We start from the raw sequence: 19,953 nt of genomic DNA, 5'->3' as shown, positions 1-19,953 counted from the left end.
AGGCCACGTCCACAACACCGGTGGATGGGTGGACAAGTGGAATGCTCGCCCACGTCAGCCTGCAGGCCGGCGTGGCACCGTGGAGCGTCCAGCAGGACTTGGAAATGGGGCGGAAGCCAGCTGATCCCACGTGCCCCGCTGATACGGTCAGTTGCCCAGGGACCCGCTCGCTGGTCCTACAGAGAGTTTCCAAAGAGGAACAAGGACCCTCCCTGGGCCCTTGTTCAGACCAAGGAGACCAGAGGGAAATCAGATCTGAGGTTGTTTGGAAGATTCTAGATTAAGACTCTGTAAGACCTGGCGTAGGTATCGGCCTCAAAACCGGGGCAGAAACCCACCAAACCTGGGAGTTTAGGGGAACCCTGTGCTCTTGGGGACCACATACAGTGGCCATTGCTTCGGTACTTCCTTTGGGAGGGGAGGGCTTGGGACGGAAACCATGGCCATTCCCATGCACGAGAAACTCAGACGCTGCCACAGGCCAGGGGCGGCCGGGGTGGTCTGCCCTGCCCCCTGCCCATCTGCCTTTGGAAACCGTGGGCATCATGGCCGGGAGCCCGTCAAGAGTCTCCTGGGGTGGCCAGTCCGTTTTGAAAACTCTGCCTCGGCAAATTCTGATTCAAAGGAATAGCTTTCCAATTCATTCCTTTCGGAGTTTTCTCTTTCTCGCTTCCTTTTTTCTTCTCTGGTGTCCCATCGGTGGGGAAGCCGCATCCATATGGATTGTTTTACGTCCAAAAGGACGAGCCCCCTCAGGGAGAAGCTCCCTCAGAGGGAGAGAGGCCCCGAGGTCGTCTCCAGCAACACAGAGGACAGCTTCAAGCTGCCCTCCCTTCTCGTAAAGGAGACCCACTGCGCCTGGCTGATGCAGCCCAGCTTCTTCAGGGTCTTCAGGAGATCCCGGCGGAATCTCTCCCCCACAAAAACGTAGAGAACGGGGTTCAGGCAACTGTGGAAAAAGGCGATGGTCTGACAGACCTGGAGGCAGACGTCAATGCGGTCGGATATGGCGCAGTCCCAGATGAACTTGGTGTGGATGTTAGCCGTCTGCACCAGCAGGATGCTGTTGTAGGGGAGCTGGGACACGAAGAAGACAGTGAGGACGGTGACGGTCACCTTCAGGGCTTTATGCTTGGACGACTTCTTGGCTTGGATCAGAGTGTGAATGATGAGGGTGTAGCAGCAAGCCATGACCACAAAGGGGAGGAAGAACCCCAGGATCACCTTCAGGGTCAAGACCAGCGACTTCACTTTGGCACTGTTGTCATGAGGGTAAACCATGGTGCAGAGGGTAACGTCGGATTCCTCCTTGGTTTGGCTGTACAGGATTTCCGGGGTGCAGAGGGTGAGCGCTGTCACCCAGACGGCCACGCAGACCACCTTGCTGTAGAGAAGCCTTTTCTGCTTCCAGGTCTGCGCCCTGGTGGCCTGAGCAACGGCGATGTACCTGTCCACACTGATGCACATAATCAGCAGCACACAGCTGTAGAAGTTCATCTTGTACATGCTGTTGACCACTTTGCACATGAAGGTCTGGAATTTCCACTGGTCAGCGGCGGCGATGGCCCAGAAGGGCAGAGTGAGGAGAAAGAGAAGGTCGGCGATGGCCAGGTTCAGCAGGAACATGTCCGTCATGGTCTTCACTCTCGTGCAGTACCAGTAGACGAGGACGACCAGGCTGTTGCCCACGGTGCCCACGAGGAACACGAGCCAGTACAAGGGGGGGAGGAAGAGGCTTGCAAACTGCCTGACGTTGTTTTTCTTGCAGAAGAAGTTTGTGAAGTTCAAGGTCACGTAGTCCTCCGTGGATTCATACATGTAGTCATCAGACATATTAGAGATGAGGCTCTGCAAGGAGACACAAGACAGCATCAGGTCAAGGACAACGTTTTGGAGGTTCTGTCTGTCAGCAGAGGCACGGACCTCTTGACCCTTCCAATCCCAGAAGTCTGTGATAAGACAAAAGAAATATGTTTGTAGGAAGCGGGGATTCTGAGAGAGTCTTCCTGGGTCATAACAGATTCATTTATTCAACAAATGTTTATCGAGCAGCTACAATACATCACACCCACTGTCTGTGCTGAGGATACAGTGGTGGGTGAGTCAGATGCGGTTCCCGCCCCTGTGGAACTGGCCTGCCTGCGGAGGGTGCGTGCAAGGAGTGAGCCATCACAGGACACGTGACAGGTGCTATGCCGGGGAAGGGCCCCCTGGGGCCGCTGATGGGCATGCACTCATCAGACTCTGTGAAGGACTCTGATTGTCCCTTCTCCTCTCTGTCCCATCCTCCCCAGCAGGTCCTCCGAAGCTCTTAAGCTTTTCTGGGTCCAGCTCCCTCTGAGTCTCCAGAACGCCGTGGGTCCTCTGCTCCAGAAGCCCTGACGCACACACGTGCACACGTGTTTTTACACCCTCACATACATGCACACACACTAGCACCAGGACAGACTATGGAATTTTCAGGGCCTCCTGCTCAAAATTTGTGAAGAATCCAAGACAGCAGAGCATGGAATCAAGCAAGTGGCACTTCCACGTACAGGGCCCCATACAACTGTGCAGGGCAGATGCCCGTGAAGCTGGCCCTCCCAGGCACACACACATCCACGCACACACAATCGTGCACAGAGTCAACATACACTCACGTATGCACCAATGTGCCTCTACTACTGCTCACATGCACATAGGTACATGCACATATTCACACATACACATATATGCGCATACTGTTGAGTCCCCACAATGCACACTCACACACATGCACACAACTCATGTGAATGCGCATACCCCCCATTACAGTTTCTGTGGCTTCCTGGCCCAGTGCTGACCTACACCACCCGCTAAGGGAAGTGGAAATAAGTAAGGGCTGGTGATCAGAACCCTGAGACGGGGGAGGAAAGGGGGAGAAGAGCCGCGGGGATGGAGGAAGGTCGCAACCCCACCTCTGCCGTGCTCCACAGAACCTCAGACACTCTCGCTTCCCACCAGCACCCCCAGGGCTCCTGGTGAGGCTCCCACGTCACACCGGGAACCACAGCTCTGGGGCCTTGCCCCAAGGCGCACCCCTTGCCAAATTGCCTCTCTACCTTTATCTCACCTCAGGCAAATACGGCAGTTGTTCAGTTCACCCGCATGCATCAGGACTGGAAGTAACCTCAAACCCACCCTAGGTTTTTATTTCGTTTTAAATATTAAATATCTAAGTATAAACACTTAGATTACACATTTAACTACTCAGTGAAACAATAAAATATCCTCTGCCAGACTCCTGTTAGCTGCGGCCCCTGCCTGCCCCGTTTATGCACACTGTGATTTCCATCTATTTCTAAGGACTCGACCGGCATTCCTCACACTGTACTTGGGTGGAATGCTAATGGTCAGATGGTTGAGAGTCTCTGCACACTACAGCACTTTCTTTGAACATCACGCTACTCACAAGCACAGTAAAAGCTGTGAAAAATCCTGCAGAACTTGGCCGGTTCTAACTGCTCGTTAGAACTGTAAAGTTCTGCGAAGTCCTTTCGATCTGGGGAATGTTGCAGAACAGTGCTCCCCGAACTTGTTACAGCACGAGCCCGTGTGTGTGTCTGCCGAGGGCTCTTGGGTGTCAGGACACACCACGTTGGCGGGTAAAGGGCGGCAGGTGCCAGGAGGCTGTTGTCTCCTGGACTCGGAAGCCCACACCAAGAGCCAAAGGGCACGTCCACTCTCTTAGGGCCCTGGCTGGCAGGAAGTACCAGCAGGACCCCAGGGAGGACACCCGTGGTAACTTGCACTACAACTAGGAAAATGTGGAGTCTAGTCCTGACTCCACCTCCGGTGTGTGACCCAGACAGAGTCCCAGTGCAAAGAGGGACACCCTGGAAGACGGATCCAGGAGATGGCTCAGCCAGGAAAGGCCCGTCCACCATGGGAGGGGCTGAGGGAACCGCCCGCCCCATTTCCCACGTGCTTTGTCCCCAGGCCCGACTGATCCGTCCTCCGTTTACCTGTAGCCATTTATCCCCCTTGCTGTCTGGAAAGCTGGTCTCACAGGTGACACACATTTCAGTGAAAATTTGGGGAGGATGACTTTTTGGAGGAAAGGCAGTAAAACCATGCCAATGAGCAGGTGCCAACGGGGAATCCACGTGACGAAGCATGAAGCTGCTTTCGAAGAGGGCTTCTTTGGTCTTGTTTTTACACTGTTTGGGTCAAATAGACTCTCATAGGGACCTGAGCTGATGTTGGGAGGTGGGGAGGCAAACAGCAGCCCCTCTCCCAGGTGCAGCCCAGGGGGTCTTGCAGAGGGGGCCTCAAGCAGTCCCAGCGTCCCGGGAGACCCAGCATTCTCCACTGCTCAGCGAGGGGCTTGTGACCGCCACTCCTAAGATGAGTTCCGGGGCGAGGCCCCGAGTCCTGCTTGAAGCACCAGGAGTGGGTTTCCTTCCTGGGTGAGGGTCAGAGGGTCCAGCGCATCGGCCCAGAACCATATGGAGTCAGGGACTCCCGGGGTGCGTTTTTTCTCTAATAATTTTTATTTCTCAATTACAATTGACATACGATAGTATATTAGTTCCAGGTGTGTAATGCAGTGATTAGAGATTTATGTGACTTGACAAAGTGGTCCCTCCGCTAAGTCGAGTACCCATCTGACACCACACACAGTTACTGTGATATTATTGGCTGTATCCCCTGTTTGTATGTTACATCCCCGTGACTGTTCTGTAACTACCAGTTTGCAGTTCTTAATCCCTTCCCCTGGTCACCCTGCTCCCCAACTCCCCTCCCATCCGGCAGCCATCAAGGCGGTCTCTGTGCCTATGAGCTTGCTTCCTTTTTGTTTGTTCCCTGTTTTTAGATTCCACATATATGCAAAGTCACATGGCATTTGTCTTTCTCTGGCTGACTTATTTCACACAGCAAGCACAGTGCTCTCCAGGTCCATCCATGTTGTCACAGATGGCAAGGTTCCCTTCTTCTCCGTGGCTGAGTTACGTACCATTGTATGTGTGCAGCTCTTCTTCTCAATCCCTTCATCTCTTGATGGACACCTAGGTGGCTTCCCTGTGTTGGTTATGGTAAATAATGCTGCAGTGAACATGCATTTGTCTTTTTGAAATAGTGTTTTAGGTTCCTTTGGATAAGTACCCAGGAGTGGAGTTGCTGGGTCTTTCTTTTTCTCTTATTAAAGACTTTGTTCTAAAGTCTGTTTTGTCTGGTGTAAGTATTACTCCTCCAGCTTTTTCTGTTTGCTTACATTTTCGTGAGATATCCTTTCCCTTCACTTTATTTCCATTCTGTGTGTGTCTTTCATTCTAAGGCATGTCTCTTATAGCAGCACATGTAAGGGTCTTTTTTGTCACCTATTCAGCCACTCTATGTGTTTTGATTTGAATATGTAACCAATTTACACTTAAAGTAATTGTTGAGAGATATATAGTTATTGCCATTTTATTATTCATATCTCTTCTTCTTTTTCTTCCTCTTCTCAAGTTCCTTTAACATTTCTTGCAATGCTGGTTTGGTGGTGATGAACTCCTTTAGCTTTTTCCTGTCTGAGAAGCTCTTCATCTTTTCTATGATTCTAAATGACAGCTTTGCTGGGTAGAGTAGCCCAGGTCATAGGTCCTTGCTTTCATCACTTTGAATATTTTGTGCCAGTCCCCTCTGGCCTGCAAAATTTCTGTTGAATAATCAGCTGAGAGTCTTATGGGAGCTCCCTTGTAGGTAACTAACTGCTTTTCTCTCACTGCTTTTAAGATTCTCTCTTTGTTTTTAACCTTTGCCATTTTAATTATGATGTGTCTTGGTGTGGACCTCTGGGTTCATCTTGTTTGGGACTCTCTGTGCTTCCTGGGCTTGTAAGTCTATTTCCTTCACCAGCTTAGAGAATTTTCTGTCATTATTACTTTAAGTAGGTTTTCAATTCCTTGCTCTCTCTCTCTTCTCCTCCTGGTACTCCTATGATGTGAATGTTGGTACACTTGATGTTGTCCCAGAGGCCCCTTAAACTATCTTCATTTTTTTGGATTTTTTCTTTTTGCTGTTCCAATTGGGTGTTTTCTGCTTCTTTATCTTCCAAATTGCTGATTCAATTGCTCAGGTATGTTTTAAAAGTGGCTCAGTTCACACACACACACACACACATACACACACACAACCCTGGATGTATATATATTTTGTCAAGACTGTATTTGTTGGGAACATAAGCCTACATCATCCTTCTAAGTTCAAAGCTTTCATCATCTTTATGAGCATAACAGAACGATCATTCACAACCCAGGCTGAACAAAGTTGTCTTGCTGTCTCAGGGCTACACTGATGGCTGTGTACATTCCAGATGAACAGATATCCTTTGGATCATAGACACAGGATTCTTTGAAAATCCTCATAACAAGTCAGTGTCAATATTTACAAACCTAGTTATTCATTATCACTGAAGCACGTCAGACCCGGTGCTGAGCACAGTCATGCATATATTTTATCCTGAAGCTCCCAGGCAGGGGCAGGCCCCTCTTTCGATGAGGGACTCCAGGCTCCCATCAGGAATTCTGAGCAAAGTCATGACTCCATCCTCCTCGTTCTGAGTCCTGGGTTAGAGCCACTGTTCTTGCTGGAGAAGCTGCCTACACAGGCTGCTCTCAAAGCCTGGGTCAGTCAGACAAGGATCTTGAGAGAGGATTAGTGGAAAGGCCTGAAATCCCTGCATTTTTACCCCACATTCCATCCAGGAGCACATGGCAGAACCTTCTAGAATGACTTCCCACTGGCTACCCTAACTTTATTCCCAGGGTCTGCATCCAGGTGACATCAAAGGAGCTCCCCATGTAAACTCACTCTCTCTACTGAGGGGGGTCCTCAAGGGGCGTGTTCGTATGTCTCTGTATCCTACTCACCGAGATCTACTCTAGACACCTACTGGGCACTTAAATACTAAAGATGTGTGAAGGAAGGCTTCACTGCTCCCAGAGAACACACGAGGGTCTGTATTCTCATGAAACAGGGATTTTATGACTGGTCAGGATTCTCTTTTCATTGGGAAGCTCAGCCAAACCAAGCTTAGCTCAGTTAGAGGGACCATGCAAGGTCTTTGAGGCCAGCGCTGTCCGATAAAAACATAAGACAAACCACAGGTCAAGTTTGCATTTTCTAGAAGCCACATTAAAGTAAAAAGAAACAGGGGATTCATGTTAATGTACTTTATTAAAAAAGGATGTATCTAAAATACTACCATTTCATGTGTCAGCTATTTTACATCCTGTGGGGGGAACTGCTTTCAGCCCAAGTGTACTTTATACTCACAGCACATCTTGGCTGGATTGGCCGCACGGCAAGGGCCCCACGGTCCCATGGGGCTTGAGGCCACCTCAGCGGACAGAACAGCCTCAGGCTGAAAACGCAAACTCAAACTCCTCTTGGTCTTTTCTGCCTATTCTACCAACTTCCTCTGACCCCATTTTCATTGATGTTCTTTGTTCCCCCATTCTGATGTATGTGTATTTGTGAAATGTCTAAATTAATTATAGGCCATGAAGTGGGCGAGGACAGGGTTAGAAAGGGCTTGTTTGTAGTAAATGTCCCAGCCTTGCTTTTTTTGAAGGGGCTGACCAGTTCTCTTTCACAGCTTATTAAAATGTCTACAAATACCCTCACCAAAGGTTTCTCTTCCTGTATTTCTTAGCAAACTACGTTGTTCTCAGACCCTCTTGAAAAAGTGAGGTGTTGACCAAAGCTAGACCTCTTTTGCAGCCTGTCGTGCCAATTAGCTGAAGTCCGAGCTAGCGCTGGATTCTTCTGCCTCGAGGATGCGAGGGGCCCAGCCCCAGACGGCATTTTTGTGAAGATGGGACTGAGAAAGTGGCGGTCGTCCCAGGTTTGAGAAACGTTAGCTCTTCACGTCTCATTCATGGGCAGTGCGCAACGGTATCTGTTCACTCATTCAACAGGTATTTCCTGAGAACTGTCTACGTGCTAGGCAAGGAAACGATTTCCGGAGAACACCATCCAGCTGGATGATGGGAATGAGAATGGAGGGAGACATCAGAAACTTCCTCGGCTCCAGAGCTGGGCCTTGCAGCTGGGCGGGGTGAGGCGGGTGGGGGTGGGGCCCTGGCAGCCAAGCTGGGACAGTTGGTTACTCCCAAGGGGCTACTAATCTAGGGATTTGTATCATCTGTTTCAGATCCTTTGGAAGATCCCTTGATCTTCATCTTAGAGAAGAGGAGACAGACAGGAGAAATGGCAGGTTCTGCCCCAAGCCCTCAGCCTCTGGGGGAGGGTCAAGGCCAGAGGCAGCCCCCAGCGCCCCCAGCCCCCCTAGCCTCAAGCTGGGGCACTTTTAATCCCTCCTGACCCAAAGCCTTGCTCTCCACATTCTGATGTCAAAATGACCATGACAAATCTGAGCCACGGAGACAGGGAGCCCCCCCACCCCCACCCTGCTGCCGCCCGCCTAGCACAACAGGCTGCCTTGTGGCTTGCCTGGCTGAAAGCAGCACGGAGCTGCCTTGGGCTGGGGACCGACCTCCGTACACAGGAAAGACAAGGGGTTTGCCCACCTGAGTCCCCACGAGCCATTCACCACAGGCCCAGCCCTCCACCTCCCCCGCCGATGTGTGCTGCCCTCTGCTCCAGCGTCAAGGGCGGTGCTGGGGAAAAGGCCCCCAGAGCTTCCCAAGGCCTCCCCCGCTGACGAATTTTCTCTGGAAACCCTCCACTGACTCCAGGTCCCTCAGTCCCTCCTCTGGGAGCAGATGGGATGGCAGGCAAAGACAGTGTCCTTCAAGGCTCTGTCCCCCGTTGTCCCTAAGTACCAAGATGGGCATCCGGGAAAGTGGGGAGGTGGGAGGATGGGGGGAGGGTGGAAGGAGGGGCGTGAATTCGTTGCCAGCAGGGGAAGTTGGCAGGCATCACTGCCAGGCATGCGGACCCCACACCCGGGGAAGACAGACGCCCAAGCGGGGAGACTTGACATCTGCCCACAGGGAGCCGCCCAGGGCAGTGGAGGGTGCTCCCCAATGGGGCTCCCCCTCCAGTTCTCCGTGAGACCTTGAGCCCTCGGTCTACTATCTCAGCTTCAGTTCCCACATCGGTATAGGGGGCTCTGCCGCTCCTGTGAGGCGGAAGGACCGGGGTGTCCCAGGCAGTGACCAGCGTGCCAGGCCTCGGGAGAGTGGCCACAAGGACATCACGGTGGCTCCCCAATGGACTGCGGTGTTGGGGCCACAGCGGTCCCACCCTTTCCCGGTTTAGGTGCTGGACACACCAGATCACATGGGGGTGCGTTTTCTTCCTGTCTGGGGCTGACTTGCTGGGTTTGAGTATTTTCCAAGACCCCAAATGCGAAAGCCAAATGACAGTCCCCAAAGCAGCCCCACCTTAGCTCGGCTTCCACTGCCTCTGGGTGAAAGGCAAATTCTAACGAGAGGAGAAACTGAAGGGTCTAATTCTGGTCAGAAAAATAGAGCCATACCTCACCCCTTCACCAGGTCCAGATTAATCACCTTTTGCTACTGTTGCGAATTCCTGGTGATGCATACACAATGCTGAGCATCATTCGCATGCCACAAATGGCCTATCTGACGTCAGTGGTCAGACTGCAGCTCTGTGAAGACCACGGAAACCTACAGTCCTCTGTGGGGCTGGTTCGTTAGCTCCACTACGAAGGCCTGATTTCAACGACCGACCTGTAAGACCCAGACTCTCCCTTTGAGAAAAGCAAAATGAAAGCCCTTAGGGGTCTTGGCAAGATGTTTATGAATACAACAAAAGCCTGGGAATTTCATTTGATTCTATAGTTGATCACATTTGGCTATAAAATCACAAAGGAGTCTCTGGGTAAGGACTTCCTGATTTTGGTCGCTTCCTTGCCCCTTTCTGAGAAATATACCCCACTGTGTGGTCTTATGAAGACCCACACCATGCCGTGCAAGAAATGGCGATCAGCATGCCTACCGGGCTCTTGTGGACACGAAGTAAGTGGATTCGCCCCTGCCCTCTATTGTCTGTGTGTCAGAAGAGACACATGGGATGAAGCCCACCCTCGTCAAAGATCATAAAAACCCTTACCTATTAATAAAATCTCCAAGAGCATTTTCCTCGGTTGTTCCTTGTGAACAACATTCCCTGGAGGGCTTCTGGCCCTTTGTGTCTTCAGAGCCCTCTGCACTGGGTGTCGAGCGCCTCTAGGGGGCGCTGCTTGGCAGCAATCTTACCCCAGGAAACCTGGCAGAGAAATCCTTCCCCGCAGCCCCCGCCCTCCAGTGGAGTCTTTCCCACACTCCCACCAAGGCAAGGCAGGAGTGCACTTCCAGGAGCCTGGGGAACGTACTCACCATGAACTCCGTGGGCGTCATGGTGGGCCAGATGCAAGCTTGCTTCTAGAAAGAGGACAAAAGGAGAAAAGAGGACTTGTCAATGAACCCCAATAAACACCTAAAGATGGAGGTTAGATGTTAAATCTGTTTTTCTCATGACAGAGCAAACCTCAAGCAAGGGTTGGAGTCCGCGGTGTGCCGGTGTCAAGTGGAACAGTCTAGATTTCAAAACCAGCTTGGTTATCTGCATAGAAACGAGAGAATCCTCTCCCTTGAGAGCCCTTCGGGGCTTTGACATTCCAGCACGTCCTTGTTCCATTAGCTCCTTTTCTCCGGACTCAACTCTGTCAGTATCTGTTTCGCTGAATCCCCCACCCCCATTTGATCAGCCTGAAGGTCACAGGACTTGGGGGTGCTGTGACCCAAACTCCACAGGTAAAGGGCCTCTGGGTGACCGGGTAGCAAGAACATGAAAGTTGGGTGGCGTCTGCCAGCCTCGAGGTCCCTCTCCCAGAGGAGCCCGGCACCCCAACACCTGCCCGCATGCTCCGAATACAAGCTTAGAGAAGGACAACGGGCCCTCCTTTCTCTGGGCCCTGACTCCAGCAGGCAAAGGAAGTCCCAGGTTTGTTCACCGCAGGGAAGATAGTTCCCTGATGCACGTGGCCTCTGAGCGCATGAAACCAGTCCCTGCTCCTGTTTCCATGTGCCTTTGAATCTCCATAGACCCAGACCCCTACGGGACACCAGTGGGACCCCCCAAGGCAGAGGGCTGTCCCTGAGCGGGCATTTCCTCCTATGCCTGTGGCGTCCAGCACCACACCCCAACGTTCTAGAAGAAAACATTTGCCTTCATCAATTCCAGCCTAACCTGTCGATTTCCTCTTTATAACACAACATCGTGACTCGTCTCAATTTTCTGAAAGTCCAGTCGCGTTCCGTACGCACCGTGGTGTGGCACAACCACTTTGGAAAACTGTTTATCAGTTTCTTAAAAAGCAGACCATCCATGCACTCGCTGGGTGACCTGACCATCCCACTGCTAAGGGTTTGCCTAAGAAAGGAGTAAGCATGTGTCCACACAGGACTGGTCCTTGAGTGGTCACAGCGGCTTTATCTGTAACAGCCACCTGCCAGAACAGCCCGAATGCCTGTCAGGCAGAGTGGACGGGTAAGTAAAACGTGGGCTACCCCTACGGTAGAACAGAGATGAACGGCCGACACACCCGGCAGCGTGGGCAGGTCGCAAATAACTGTGCTAAGTAGAGAGGTGAGACCAAAAAACCTGCTCACAGTGTAATTCCACTTATATAAAATTCTAGAAAAGCAAGCTCATCTGTCATGACAGAAAGCAGATCAGTGGTTTCCTGTTCAGAGAGAGCAGGGAAGAAAGACAGGGCAGAGCAAAGGCGAGGGAGGAAGCCTTGGGAGGGGGTGACTGCCGGTAAGTCCGCTCTGCTGACTGTGGGATGAGTCCGCGGGTCAGGACTTACATTCTGCCCTTGGAATATTTACCATCGATTGCAGTTGGACCCCACCAACTGCACTAGCTGCAGTGCTTAATGCGAAGGAACGAAGAAAAGCAGGATCTGATGAAAACGGCTGGTTCTCTTCACGCCCCCGTCCCTCTGGCCATTAGCAGGGAGGGAGAAAGGGGGCCGGAACCCCTTCCGGCAGCTTCTCGCAGCAGCCTCGCTCTGCCCTGTGGAGACTGAGGCCTTGGTGCGAATTCACATCTTTAAAAATTAAATTAGATTAGATAGTAGATAATTTGTGTGTATGTGTATTTGTGTTTCACATACGTGTTCCCTGGCTCTGTCTGCTAAGAACTGGTCAAAGGACATAGAAGCCAATCCGATGGGGCCCCCACTGACCAAATCCGAGGCAATTTGAGCATCTAATTAAATAACGATAGCAATTTAATGAGGATCTAGGAATCCATACTGGTGAAAAATGTAACAAATAAATAGGGAAGGAACAAGTTGTCACAGTGCCAACTAACAAATCTAGAAGGAGTCACGGGATTGGAAAATCACCAGTGGGTGTTGGAACTGGTGGGTGAACATCTCGTGAGGAACAGGATGTTTACCTCGTCTAATGGGTCCCCTCCAAAATCATGCACTGCCCACTGACTTTATCATTCTCCACACCCGTCCCCTCCCTTTGCTGAATCATGCTCTATAAAAAATAAAATGCCCAGTTAAGAAGTTTGGAAGATCCCAGCTCAGCCAATTTAACTTTATTATAGTATGGGGACTAGGAAGATCGGTTTGGGGGACATTGTTAGAAAACACTTCATAGATATTTCTAGTAGCCATGGCTTATGTCACCTCCTTTGTAACTGCATAAAGAGACTGATATTAATCAGATAATATCTGAGAACAGAAATTTCCAAAACACAAAGCAACCACACCAAGAGCAGAGAGCAGCTCGGGTTACAGTTCATTGTACCGCATTTCAGTGTGAACACAGGGATTGACGAGGGTGATGGCACCATCACCCGCTGTTGGTAAGAGTGTGGGGCAGAGGGCTTCCCGCTGCAGTGGTAAGTATGAATTTGGGTCGCCTTTTTCGGAAGGTGAAGCCATATGTGTCTGAAGCCATATTTGTCGAAATTACAAAGCACAACAGCTCTGACTCAGCAGTTCATCTGCTGGGAACGCAACCTACCAGTATTTTCACCACAGAACGTAAAGGCACGTGCACGGGGATGTATGTTGCAGCGTTTTTTTTTTTTCCCAGAACAAAAAACCTAGAAACAGCCTACATATCCAGAATTTGCTAATACTCTGATATGCCTGTTCAATAAATCACCTGTAGCCAATAAGGAGAATAAAATCGACCTCACACTGATACAAGGTCACCGAGACTATTAGGTAAAAACGCCAGGTGTTGAAGACTTGTTGCATAATAAGACTGTTGCATGATCTTTTAAAAATATATATAAAGGCTTGTACACCTTATTGCTGACTGGTACCCAGACATTTTCTGGAAGGAGCTTAAACAAGGAGAGCCAGAGAAAAGTGAGACCTTCGTTATTTCCTTCAATTTTGTAAACTATTTAAATGTTTTACTTTGTGCATGAGATTTTATTTTAAGAGCTATCATAAAGGCAACTTGTCATCTTTTCATAAAATAACAAAGAAGAAGAAGCCCCTGTGTTCTTCTGTCCCGTGAACCTGTTTGCAAAACTCAGCCCAAGGCAGAACTCACAGCCGCCCCAGCTGGGCTGGGGCCGCCAGCCAGCAGGGGCGAGAGTCGTCAGGAAATTCGGCAAGGCTCCTCTTTGTGACTTTGAACTCCTGCACTAGCTCTTTTTTTTTTAAATCCTCACCCAGGGATATGTTTATTGATTTGAGAGAGGGGGGGGGAGGGAGGAAAGGAACGAGGGGATCGAGAGAGAGAGAGAAATATCTATCGGTTGCCTCCCATTTGTACCAACCAAGCATCGGCCCCGCAGCCCTTTGGTGCATGGGATGATGCTCCAACCAACTGAGCCACCCAGCCAGGGCCCTGCACTAGCTTTTATTAAAGGTTCATCTTTCTCCCATGATAAATGTGTTTCTCACTCAGAAAATTTGGGGAGAACCAAAGAGTAAAAACAAACTGCTTTCCGCCCTAGACCTAAGGACACCACCGATGGACAGCCTTTCTCTCTATTCCCCTATGTTCTTTGTCAGAATGTGTTTCCCATAAACTGCGGAGTCACAGAGCTTGCTTTCATTTTCTTCTTGCTCCCGAGAAGGAGGGAAGAACAGAGTGGGGAAAACCCACAGAAGACAAAACATAGCAAAAGGGTTGGGAGCGCCCTGACCAAACCTCACCCCTCACTGCTCAGAGTTAACTGGAAAGCCTGCCTGCCACACAGTGTAGGTGCGGGGAGCGCAGTGGACCAGGGGTGAAAGACCCCCATCTGCCCCTTGGTCCATCCCTTCTGCCTGTGGGACCTTGGCAAGGAGTGGCATGCCCTCACTGAGCCAAGGTTTCCTCCCACGGGCCCACTGGGAGGGTCAAGAGCAATGCTACGTGTGAATGCTCTTTGCAGAATGCAGAGTGAGAACCAGGGAACGTTCTCCATCCCACAGCTACTGGACGTGCCCTGACACCTGACACACTTGCTTGGCATCGACAGTGTGTAAGACATGATCGGGATCCTCACAGCTCACGTTCAAGTACCATGGATACGTCACGACTGCAAATACCAACAATGGTAAATGCTAGGAAATGCTTTGGGAATTAGGAGAAGGCAGTCGTGTTCTGCAGCCCTGGGAAAACCCAGGAGGCTTCCAGAGGAGGCGATGTTTTTGCTGGCCCTTGAAGGCTGGAGAGCATGGGGACAGGCTCCCCTTGCTGCAGGGCAGGGCCTTCGAGGCAGAGAAAAGCAAGAGGCTGCTGAGTCTCCAAAAGTGGGAAGCGCCTATTAGGGAAGTCAGTCTGGTATCAGTTACTACCCAACCATTATTGTTCTAATCCTCAATGGTCCTCAAGTAACCAACATGAAAGTCACCAGAGAGCCACTGCCGACGGGGCCACTCCTTACATCCCTGGCTCACAGTCACCCAGTGAAGCGAACCCTAATGTGAGTCAGAAATGCGGATGCTGACTCTGATCTTTGTCCAGTTTGCTACAGGGTCAGGTGCCCGCCCAGCCCCAGTCCCCTACCTCGGGGACCTGGGCCCCAGGGGGCTCCCAGTGCAAGCCTGTGAGGGGTCTTCTGAGCAGAGAGACAGGTATTGGAAGAGAGACACAAATGGCTCATTAGCTTTGGTTTGCCGGCGAGGAAGGAGAGGGGTTCTCGCAAACTGGTGGCCCTCTGGCTGTGGAGTACCAGCTACTTGAGAGCTAAATGGGGGGTGTGTTTGAAAGGACAGGCAGTCTGCACTGATGAGTCATTTAAAATACAGGAGCTTGGTTGTCATCTGATTATGAAGGCGGGTGTTCGCAGTATACCAAGAAAATCCCCTCGAAGCAAACATGTGTAATGAAGAAAATAAAACCACAAATACTGCTTTCTTAGTGTAGCCACTAGTTTAGCGAACTTGCTGAGATTCCTTCTTTTTAGACTTTGTAACACACACACACACACACACACACACGCACACATCGTCTTAATGGGAAGGAAACCCCACTACGAGCACACTGCTCTATCCTGCTTTCTAGCAAACTCTCCCTGCCAATCCAATGCCAGCTGAACACGGAGCTACAACATCGACTGGGTGGCCACATCTGGATGGGCTACAATCCATGGAACCCACCGCTTCTCGGGCATCTCATTACTCACCCTGAAAGCCCGGTGCTCATGACCACTGACCAAACTCATGAAAGCCTGGGTTTTAGGAGCTGTTAGAACAGCACACAGCTGAGGACACAGGGGACTGTAGGACTGGGGAGGAGGAGGAAAGGTGATACTCACCACAGAGGGCAGCGTGAGAGGCTGTGGGAGAAGACAGCCCACTAGCTGGGCCTGGGAGCGCCTGGCTTCCTGCCTGCCTGGGACGAGAGGTGAGCCTTCTGCAAGTTCTGAGCAGGCAGTGACCGGCTAAAAACACCAGAAAGGAAGCAAGGCCACCCCTGTCTGTGTTGTCACTGGTGGGGTGGCCCAGGTGGGTGGGGAGTGAAGTGTCACCAGCTGCAGCTTTCAGCAATGAGGAGTCGATGATTTATAACCGGAAATGAAAAGCCAAGAACTGCTGGGCTAAGGGAAGGCGGTCTCCCCCAAAGATGCACGTACAGGCTGTTCGTGCAAGAACATCTTTTCCTAGACAGCACAGCTGATTACAGGGAACAGGGACATGGGGAGTCTCAGCGAGACTCCTTATATACATAAATAAAATAATGTTTCATTTAGAAAAATTTAAAATATATTTTATTAATAATGTTATTACAGTTCTCCCATTTTTTCTGCCCTTTCTCCCCCTCCCACTATCATTCCCCGCCTTAGTTCATGTACATGGGTCATACATGTAAGTGCACCAGCTTCTGCATTTCCCATACTTTTCTTACCCTCCCCCCGTCTGTTTTGTACCTACCATTTATACTTCTTATTCCCTGTACCTCTCCTGTCTCTCCACTGAAAACCCTCCATGTGATCTCCATTTCCGTGATTCTGTTCCTGTTCTAGTTGTTTGCTTAGTTCGTTTTTGTTTTTGTTTTTGTTTTCTAGATTCAGTTGTTGACAGTTATGAGTTTGTTGTCATTTTACTGTTCATATTTTTATCTTCTTTTTCTTAGATCTTCTTTTCCTTTTTTTTCTTCTTTTCCTCCCTCCTTTTTTTTTTTTTTTTAACATTTCAAGGGCTTGGTGATAATGAGCTCCTTTAACTTGACCTTATCTGGGAAGCACTTTATCTGCCCTTCTATTCTAAATGAAAACTTTGCTGGATAGAGTCATCTTGGATGTAGGTCCTTGCCTTTCATGACTCAGAATATTTCTTTCCAGCCCCTTCTTGCCTGTAAGGTTTCTTTGGAGAAATCAGTTGATAGTCTTATGGGAACTCCTTTGTAGGTAACTACCTCCTTTTTCTCTTGCTGCTTTTAAGGGTAATGTAATTATGATGTGCCTTCTTTGGGTCCAACTTCTTTGGGACTCTCTGAGCTTTCTGGATTTCCTACAAGTCTATTTCCTTTGCCAGATTGGGGAAATTCTCCTTCATTATTTCAAATATTTTTTTTATTTTTTGCTCTTCCTCTTCTTCTGGCACCCCTATGATTTGGATGTCGGAATATTTAAAGTTGTCCTGGAGGTTCCTAAGCCTCTCCTCATAATTTTTAATTCTTGCTTCTTCATTCTGCTCCGGTTGAATGTTTACTTCTTCCTTCTTCTTCAAACCTTTGATTTGAGTCTCAGTTTTCTTCCCTTCACTGTTGGTTCCCTGTGCATTTCCCTTAATTTCACTTTTCATAACCTTCACCTTTTCCTCTATTTTGCGACTATACTCAACCATTTCTGTGAGCATCCTGATTACCAGTGTTTTGAACTCTGCATCTGGTAAATTGGCTATTCTCTTCATTGCTTAGTTGTATTTTTTCTGGAGCTTCGATTTGTTCTTTTATTTGGGACTTTTTTTTTTTTTTTGGTCTCAGCACACCTGTTACATAGTAAGGGGTGGAGCCTTAGGTATTTACTAGGGCAGGGCAACCCCTAGGCTACATTGTGGTGCTGTATGTGGGTGAGGGGTCCGAGAGGGAACAATGTCCTTTGCTCAGCGGTCTTTCAGTCACTTCCCCCACTACCGACAAGCAAATTGGGCGCTTCTGGGGCTGATTCCCTAGTGGGTGGCTTTGTGTACATTCTAGGACCCTGTGGGTCTCTCCAATGAACTCTTCTGTGAGGCTGGAAGTTTATCCTGCTGCTACAACCCCACAGGTTTTTTCAGTGAGAGGTTTTGAGGCTTATTTCACTGCACTGGAACCCTAGGTTGCATGGTCTGTCTCGCTCCCCAGTTGTTCCTCCTGGTTTATCCGGTTGCAAATGTGGGGTCACCCCCTCCACCAGCTGCCGCCTTGCCACAAGTCCTCTCCACCTCAGCTGCCCATCTCTGACACTCCTCCCGGTCTGGGTGAGTATTTAGTCTTTAATTCCTTGGTTGTCAGACTTCCATACAGTTCGATTTTCTGGCAGTTCTGGTTATATTTTGTTTTTAACTTTGTTGTTGTCCTTTTGATTGTGCGAGGAGTCAGCATGTATCTACCTACGCCTCCATCTTGGCCAAAAGTATATAATTACTTTTTAAAATCCTCACTTGAGGACATGCTTGTTGATTTTAGAGAGAGAGAAAGAGAGAAACATTGATTGGTTGACTCTCCCACAGGCCCTGACCGGGGGACTACCCATGACCTGGGCGTGAGCCCTGACTGGAAGTCAAACACCTGACCTCTCTGTTTACAGGACAACACTCCAACCAAGTCACCTGGCTAGAGCCAAACATTACATCTTTTAATGAAGCTTACAGGCTACGTCTTCCCAGCCACAGCTACAGTGGGGCTCTGGGCACATAGAAAAGGCCCAGGTTGACTCCTTGTGATCATGACAGACTCCTCTTTTGTGTTTCTTCCAGGGAGAATCAGCCCATGGAGACCGAGCTCCTCCCAGCGCCCCGTGGGCTCAGCAGGACTGCCCAGAGCAGCGGGCCTCCCGGACACGTGTCCCATCCATCACCATCCATTTGGACAGAGCAAAACGATGTGTAAGATGCAGCTAAATTGATTACCTGAATAGGAAAGGCCAAGAATTAGTCCCCCGAAGAGTACCGCCTATGGCAAGTAAGAGCGAAAGCAACAATTGATTCAGCAGCCTCGAGGGAGCCACAAGATCCTTCCCTTGTCCCCCCCTCCGTCGAGTGTGGTGTCTAAAATGCTGTATGACCAAGAGTCAGCCTTTCACTTCTCCCCCTGCACTGGCCATTATCAACAGGAAAGGGAGGGGCCGCAGCGGGAAAACAGGGCTCCCCCAGCTGACTCTCAGCTGTCTTTGGGCAGGGGAGCCATGAATTTGCTTCTCCCCCCGCCCCCAGTGTTTGGGGCCCGGGAGGGCTTTCAGGAGGCTTGAGACATGCACACTCACTGGGTGCAAGAAGATGCTGGGCTTTCCAGCATCTCTGGGCTCAGGCTGCTTCTTCCCCAGGTGAGGGCGTGCACGAAGACTCTGCTTGCCCACCAGCTTGTTGGGTGAGGCTGTGGGGGGAAGGGAAGTGGGGACGATGGAAGAAGAGAAGGATCAAACGCACCATCGGGGGTACATTCTCTCCCCCGTGGGGCTCCTGCAGTCCAGGTGAGGCAGGGACGCTGAGGTAGCATCTAGACCTGGAAGAGGTGCTTTAGAGCTCCCAGGTCCCCCTCCCCTGCGAGGCAGAAAGGAGGCTGGGGAGGCACGAGACTGCCTGGAAGTGGGAGAGAGAACTTACTCATTTCTCGGCGGAGCCTGGGACAAATGTGATTCTGTTGTTGGCTGTTGTCCCATTTGGGCTCATTCCTTGGAGGGAAAGCCCAGTCTTCTGTTTTCTTCGCTGTGGTTTTCTCCTGGCAGGTAGGATTCAGAGCTGGGTGACTCTGAGAGGTTGCAGGCTCCCTTTGCCTTCTCACCCTGTGGAAGGTGAGCTCCAGAGGGCGGGTAGGGTGTGCGTCCCCTCCAGGCTCCCCGGGCCGGTGCGGTGTCTGGAGTTGATGGGCATTTAGGGACTGACGGTGGAGTGGCAGCTTCAGTCTGTCACCTTCACTGTCTAGAAAGAGAGGTGACCCAGTGGACTTCGTTGGAGGAGCCAACGGGGTACCAGGCCTGGGTTCACACTCCTTCCCCCCCACATTCTGAGTGTCTAACCCAATTTGGCTTCAAACCTCTGCTTTCCAAGGTCTCCATGTTTAAACCAGATCCATGATTTTGCCCTCCTCCCAAGCCCCCCACACGCCCCGGGAGAGTGATGATGCTAGGTTCTACTCTTCCTCAATTAGGGTTTTATCCGGGCTTGGGGACTCCAGAGTGTCTGTGAGAGGTTAACCAGGGTCCGGGAGTGACGGTCTGATCTGTGCAGTGACCAGGGGTTCCAGGGACAAATTTCTAAGGAATAAAATACGTAAGGACTCTTCTTTTGCCCACTAGCTCCCTGAGACCAGCGACCCTGGGGCTGTGGCCATGGTTTCAGCCCAGCAGTGAATTCTGGGG

General features: G+C 50.4%; 1 protein-coding gene across 1 annotated transcript; it reads right to left on the bottom strand.

Moving 5' to 3' along the window:
- Positions 1 to 656: 656 nt before the first annotated feature.
- On the bottom strand, positions 657 to 15,803 carry CCR9 (C-C motif chemokine receptor 9). Its single transcript, XM_037030461.1, has 3 exons — positions 15,709 to 15,803; positions 10,314 to 10,358; positions 657 to 1,848 (listed from the first exon to the last, which is right to left on the bottom strand). Exons 2-3 carry the CDS (start codon positions 10,332 to 10,334, stop codon positions 769 to 771), a joined length of 1,101 nt encoding a protein of 366 aa, XP_036886356.1. The 5' UTR covers positions 10,335 to 10,358; positions 15,709 to 15,803; the 3' UTR covers positions 657 to 768.
- Between the last annotated feature and the right edge of the window lie 4,150 nt (positions 15,804 to 19,953).

Source organism: Sturnira hondurensis, unplaced genomic scaffold (genome assembly GCF_014824575.4).
Source record: "Sturnira hondurensis isolate 20B ecotype Veracruz unplaced genomic scaffold, ASM1482457v3 Scaffold0020787, whole genome shotgun sequence".
Classification (NCBI taxonomy): domain Eukaryota; kingdom Metazoa; phylum Chordata; class Mammalia; order Chiroptera; family Phyllostomidae; genus Sturnira; species Sturnira hondurensis.
The sequence above is the reverse complement of the archived record's forward strand: the minus strand, read 5'-3'. Positions and strand labels throughout refer to the sequence as shown.

Bases quoted from the DNA above. Each gene is read 5' to 3' on its own strand.
- CCR9 (XM_037030461.1), bottom strand. From the start codon at position 10,334: ATGACGCCCACGGAGTTCATG. The intron at 1,849-10,313 runs GTGAGTACGTTC...GTCTCCTTGCAG, and splicing joins TGACGCCCACGGAGTTCATG to AGCCTCATCTCTAATATGTC.